Raw genomic sequence first — 6,408 nt, 5'->3', positions numbered from 1 at the left:
CAAAAACTGCCTTTCATTTCCTCTTTTCCCAGTACATAATACAAAACAAAATAACTACCAAGCACTACTGTCCCACGTTTTACTACACTTGTGGAAATTATAAAATAACTACTTTGAAAAGTTCAAACAAAAGAAAATAAGTAGACACAAAATAAAGTGCTAAAATTAAATACTCTGAATAATAAATAAAAAAAAACGTGGGAACCATGTGTGCATTAAGTCTTGGGAGCTTCCAGTTGAACCAAAGTGACCCATTTCTCATTTGTGTTTGGCAGTGGTATATTATGGGTTGGCGCCTCCCTATCAGAGTTCATCGGCAATCTTAGGCTGGAAGGGAACAAAAAGAAGGCAGTTTACTCCATTGCTGCAGCAGTATGTTGGTCGATTTGGTTAGCAAGAAATGCAGCGATATTCGAAAAAAAAACAATCCATCTGTCCCGTTTAATGGCTGACATAAAGGCATTGTCGTTCCTGTGGATTAATTCAAGAGTGGCTCAACTGGATTTGAAGTGGGAACAATGGAGGAGTTTCAATAATAGGTGGTAGCAATAGTACTGTAACTTGTTTTCCTTCTTTTTCTTGTACTGCACTTTGATCTAGAGCATCTTGCTCTAGGTTGTTTGTTTTGTTGTTTTTATATTGCCGTCTTTTCAAAAAAAAATATTCATAGGAGTTTACATCCATTGTCCGAGGACCGAGATAGTGATGACATCTTATAAACGTTGGAAATCAGGTCTAAATATTCATAAAGTGTTGAGTTTATGGTGGAGGACAAACTAATAGTTGGGAGTGGCAGCGGCTAATACCCAATAGTTAGAAGTGATAAAATTCAATAACCTTTTTAATATCAATTTCAATTTCCATTTCCATATATTAGAAAGTGTAACTAGGAGCATTAACCTATTGTGTGTATGCGATGAACTTAGTCAAAATTTCTTAAATAAGAAATGGTCCCTAACTAGTAATTAGTTGTTTTAAATTTATATGAGAGTGAAAGTGGTCCAACTCTCCAACTTCTAAAGGTACTCCTATAACATTTTCCACCAAACAAATGGTGTTGAACATGAACTCAAAGGATGTGAAATTGTGCACTTAAGATTGAAACAAAACTAAAACAACCGATATGCGTAACAAAAAAAAAACCCAGCAGGAAGCTGGATCATATATAGGGCTGTAAACGAGTCGAGCCGAGCTAGACCTAGCTCAAGCTCGGCTCGAACTCGATTCGAGCTGGCTCGGCTTGAGCTTGAATTTCAAATCGAGCTGAGATTTGAGGCTCGAGCTCGGCTCGATTAGAATTCGAGCTAGCTCGGCTCGGCTCAATCTAGCTCAAACTAACAAAAAATCGCAAAATTTACTACTTAAAAAGCCTTTAAAAATTAATTTTTTCATAGACTGAGGGCTATACTTGCCATTTAATTTAACCATGTAGCTAAATATATGCAAGTATAAATAGTTGATTTACTTTGTACATTATCTTTACCTTCTTTTATAGGGTGGAGACTCCCTTAGTTTTTGTTTTCTAAGCGATGTGGGACAAAAAAAATGAAGGATGTAAACCTTATCGAGCCAGATCACGAGCCGAGCCAGGCCAAGCTCGAGCTCGGCTCGTTTACAAACCGAGCCGAGCCGGCTCGTTTACAACCGAGCCAATTTCGAGCCGAGCTTTTTTCGAGCGAGCTGCGAGCCACGAGTTTTTTGAACACCCCTAATCATATACATACCAACGCCGCTAAAACACAAAAAAAAACAAGCAAAACGAACAGAAAGCTAGTGAAGGGCAAACTAAAACAAGCAAAGGGTCTAAAAGACATAAATATTCGAACTCTTAGCATGCTCCCAACGCTTTTCGTAAACAAGCATGTGAAAACAAGTGATCCATTCTTCTTGGTCCAATGAACAAAACCGGCAGCTGACTGAATCCATTTTGACGCCTATGTGTGATGCTGCAACCTCGTTGGCAACGACAGAAAGACAAGTTATGACCATTTCTTCTTGTTTTCATGGAAGTATAATGAGAAGAAAAAAAATTATTACTACAGAAACAAAATAAAACTTAGTTTTGCTTCAAAACAAAAAAGAGTTGTCTAAATAAAAACGCCATCCGTGGGACTCGAACCCACGACCACGTGGTTAAAAGCCACGCGCTCTACCAACTGAGCTAGAACGGCTTTGTTGGTAACAATTTTGTTTCGCAGACTTTATAGTAGTAACAAGTCATGAACAAACTTTTAGTACCTTTTATCTTGTGCATAGTATGTATGTATGTATGTATGAAAAATAGATCAATGTACATGTATAAAAAAAAAAACTTCAATGAAATTCCATATTGATAATAAGAATAATAATAATTTAGGAACATAAAAAAGTGTCTTGCGTCCCAAATTGGGTCCTTGAAAGCTACAAAGTTTTAGTAACATCCCAATGAAAGAAGATCTCATGTGTGACGCCTTCGCTTGATGTTGGCGACCTCATCATACGACTCCCACTTCTTGTGATCAAGTACGCTGATGTCATCAAGATCAGCAATGGCAAGTAGGTACTGTGTTAGCTTCACTAGCTCCCTGTCAGTATCTCGGTTTTCATGCGCCTTTCTGAACGGTTTTATGGTTAACCCGTTCTGTGGATTCATTACAAAGTTCCTCCTTAGATCATCAAACATTATCGTGTTCTTTGCATTGTAGAACTGCACCCGAAATCATCATTATAAACACACAACACTCACTCGTTATTTATCAAATCATCTATAAGCAGCGGGTAAATTGCATAAAAAAACAACATACTTTCTTATTTTACACGTTGAAGTCCCTAAACTTGTTAAAAATACACGAAAACGTCCCTCAACCCAATTTTGGTACATTAAAGTCCCTAAATTTGGCTAGGAAGGATGCATATAATTTGAAAAAAATAAAAATAAAATTTAAACCGGTCAAAAGTCGATATACCCTCTTATTTTGGCCAATTTAAGAGGTAAAAGGTCCTTATTTTGAATTTATTTCACAAGTTAAAACTTTAATAAACCAAAACTAGGTTGAGTTTCAGGTACTTTTTACAAGTTTAGGGACTTTAATAAACCAAAATTGGGTGAAGGGGTTTTATTCGTGCAAAACAAGAAAATATGTTGGTCTTTTATGGTATCAACTAGGGTTGCGAACGAACATGAACAAGGCTTTGTTCGTGTTCGTGTGTTAAGGAAATATATGTGTTCATGAACACTTACCGAACAAGATTTTTTGTTCGTGTTCGTTAGTTAAGGAAATGAACATGTTCGTGTTCGTTTGTTAATTTTAGGTAACGAACGTTCATGAACACAAACGAACACAAACTAATGTTCATGAACACAAATGAAAACAAACGAACGCAAACAAGCGTTCATGAACAAAATATAAAAATTAAAAACGCTAACAACTATCGAACACAGACAAACATAAACGAACACGTTACCGGACGTTCACGAACATAAATGAACGAACGCGGCCTCTGTTCATGTTCGTTCATTTATAAACGAATGAAGACAAACGAACTTCCCACAGAACATTCACAAACTGTTCGCTGAACGTTCGTTTGCAGCCCTAGTATCAACCCATTAATATATTATGTAGTGCAAAACGTAAACTAGTAAAAATCGAACCTCAGGAAAATGAGCCCAAATTAACCCAAGTGGTTTGCAGTCAAAGATTCCCCTACTATCTGATTGAACGGTGATCATTGCTAAATGGTCTAAAAGAGCCGTAATCTTGTAATTGGGGTTACTTAGTACCCCGAGCTGACCCATCTTCAACTCAACCCATTTCATGCTGCACGAAGGAATTAATATTTTACTGTTAGTCTGTTACCAATATACTCTTCATTTAACCGTAGGTACGAAGACATTTGCTAAAGGCTAACCTCGTTGCAGACCATATAATGATGTCATACTCTGCATAAGCAGCTGTCAAGAACTCGTGTAGATCTGCATTTGTTAGTAAGTTAGCGAAGGGCGGCGTTACTTGATTGTTTATTGTCATTATTATTGTTTTAAAGTGGAATTTATGTAAGCTTCTTACAAGGGCGCATGAGTTGAAGCGAGTTTTCTGCAGTTGACCGATGGTCAAAGAGAGTATAGTCTATATCCAACACAAGAAGCTTTTTCCCTTTTCGGCATGGATTTCTGAGTTCAATCTACAATCAAGTATCCATTAACATACATCATAATGAAGCTAAACTTTTTTCAAAAATGATAAATACACTTAAAAGGCAATGTGGAGATTAGAAAGACATGCCTTGTATTGATCGATGCGTCTCTTTAGTTTCTGCTTGTTGACCTCTTTGTCTTTGATGTCTACAACTTCATCTTGCCCAATTTCAAAATCATCAACAATTTCCGGAGAATCAACTTGATCCACGATTATATCATCCTCAACAGTACTGCCATCAAGCAAGTATTTAACACATTTCTCAGTCAAATATATGATGAAATAACTTTTCTATCAGTATCCTTCAACTGATAGTTGTTAAGTACAGATATTAGACTAATACAAGTGTACAGGTGTGACCCTCATACTTTGCCATATTACATATGATCCCCTCCACTGTTATTTGATACTTAACATATATGATACAAGCAAGCAATAAATATCTGGTCTGTATACAGACTACAGAGAGAGGCCAAGATAAATATTATTTAAAATTAATAGAAATCCACTTGATAACATCAAGTGTAGTTACAGATTTCCCCTACTGAAAATCCAGTCGTGTCTGAACTAAGATAATAAGAGTCAGACTTTACTTGCGTTTACTGTTTACGTAGCGGCTTAAAAGGAAGATAAAACCAAGTTGATTCAATCTCTTTTTGGCGAAATTAGATCCATTTATTGGAAATGCTTCAAAAAAATTTAACCTAAGTTGAAGAAAAAAAAAAAAAAACTTTGATTTTTACTATAAAATACAACAATCCACCATCCTCAAGTAGTGCAAACAACCACCAAAGGTGAATGAACCAAATATGAAACCAGCTTTTTATATTTGTCAATGAATCCCCAATGAGAGTTGCCCTGATACTAGTAGTATAATCATGAACCATGTCTTTTATCCTAACCACAACATGTTTTATCAACTCCTACATTTGTAATCGGTTTGTTGGTTCTACGTATGATGTAAAACTATATCAGACCATTACTAAACCCTAAACTCTAAACCCTAAGAACTAAGCCTTAAATCCAAAAAAAAACTTAACTCTAAAAGCTAAACCCTAAAGGCTAACGCCTAAAAGCTAAAAACTAAACCCCTAAACTCTAAAAAATAAACCTTAAACCCTAGAAAAAAAACCAACATAAATATCAATCATTAGATGGAGTTCTCGCGAGTTTTCTCATAGTCCCTTCCCTAGTGCTTTATATCCTTCATTCTTAAAGAAAAAGAAAAAAAGGTACCTTAGCCCTTAAACAGGATATCCTAACTACATAACAATCATATGATGCACTACAAGAGTACTGGTAAAACAAGTTTTTTGCTTAACTTGAGATGAACATATTTAGGTTTCCATGTGAAAAGTAACATCAGATTTCAAAGTGTGTATCTTCTTTCAGACAGGAAGTAACTTTAACACCTGTGAGCAGTTCCAAATCATATTTATACTATTTTTGCAGCAGACAAACAGATAATGGAGACAGATATAACAACTGATCAACAAGATCTAATCATGCTACTAATCCTCCAACTACAAATCAGATCAAATACTATTTTATATAATGATTGAAAGAAATAGGTTTGTTGGTTTACCCGATCATAGTCATTTTGAGAGACGATTTGAGAGGGAGAGTAGAGAGAATGAGTGAATCATCGGAGAGTTTAGATCCAATTTTAGGGTAAAGAAGTTTCTGACGTTTGGGGAGTACGTTGGTGAGTTGGCAAATACGGCGTTTAAGTTCAGCCACGGAGTCGTCGGCGCATACTCTCACGGTGTATTCCTTGCCGGCCCATTTCACGGTCAGTGTTAGCTCCTCCTCCGTCGCCGGAGATGTTAACGACGACGATGCACCAGCAGCAGCAGCAGCCATGAGGGAAACTGTTTCTTTCTTCGGAGGAGAATCATTGACGCTGCTGTGTTTTAGTTAGTAGTCCAAATCTTTTTTTCAATTTTCATTTTCTACCCATTATTTTTAATGGTTTAATTTGGAACCCATATGGTTAGGGGTGAAAACGAACCGAATGACTTTGTTTGTGTTTATTTGTTAAAAATATATGTGTTCATGAACACTTATCGAACAAAATTTTATGTTCGTATTCGTTTGTTAAGAAAATGAACTTGTTCATGTTCGTTTGTTAATTCTAGGCAACGAACGTTGATGAATACAAACTAATGTTCATGAACACAAATGGAAATACACGTTCATGAACAGAATATATAATGCATTGACATTTATTAAA

General features: G+C 36.1%; 1 protein-coding gene and 1 non-coding gene across 2 annotated transcripts; both read right to left on the bottom strand.

The window, feature by feature from the left end:
* Positions 1–2,098: 2,098 nt before the first annotated feature.
* On the bottom strand, positions 2,099–2,171 carry TRNAK-UUU. The gene has a single exon. It is a non-coding gene; the product is annotated as a tRNA-Lys (tRNA).
* Positions 2,172–2,299: 128 nt separating this feature from the next.
* LOC110885088 (ubiquitin-like domain-containing CTD phosphatase) lies at positions 2,300–6,079 on the bottom strand. Its single transcript, XM_022132791.2, has 6 exons — positions 5,761–6,079; positions 4,263–4,407; positions 4,047–4,161; positions 3,889–3,952; positions 3,632–3,797; positions 2,300–2,686 (listed from the first exon to the last, which is right to left on the bottom strand). The coding sequence occupies exons 1-6, from the start codon at positions 6,036–6,038 to the stop codon at positions 2,438–2,440; spliced, it is 1,017 nt and encodes a 338-aa protein (XP_021988483.1). The 5' UTR covers positions 6,039–6,079; the 3' UTR covers positions 2,300–2,437.
* Positions 6,080–6,408: the final 329 nt, after the last annotated feature.

Source organism: Helianthus annuus, chromosome 10 (assembly GCF_002127325.2).
Source record: "Helianthus annuus cultivar XRQ/B chromosome 10, HanXRQr2.0-SUNRISE, whole genome shotgun sequence".
Lineage (NCBI taxonomy): Eukaryota > Viridiplantae > Streptophyta > Magnoliopsida > Asterales > Asteraceae > Helianthus > Helianthus annuus.
This window is presented reverse-complemented; position numbering and strand designations above follow the sequence as displayed.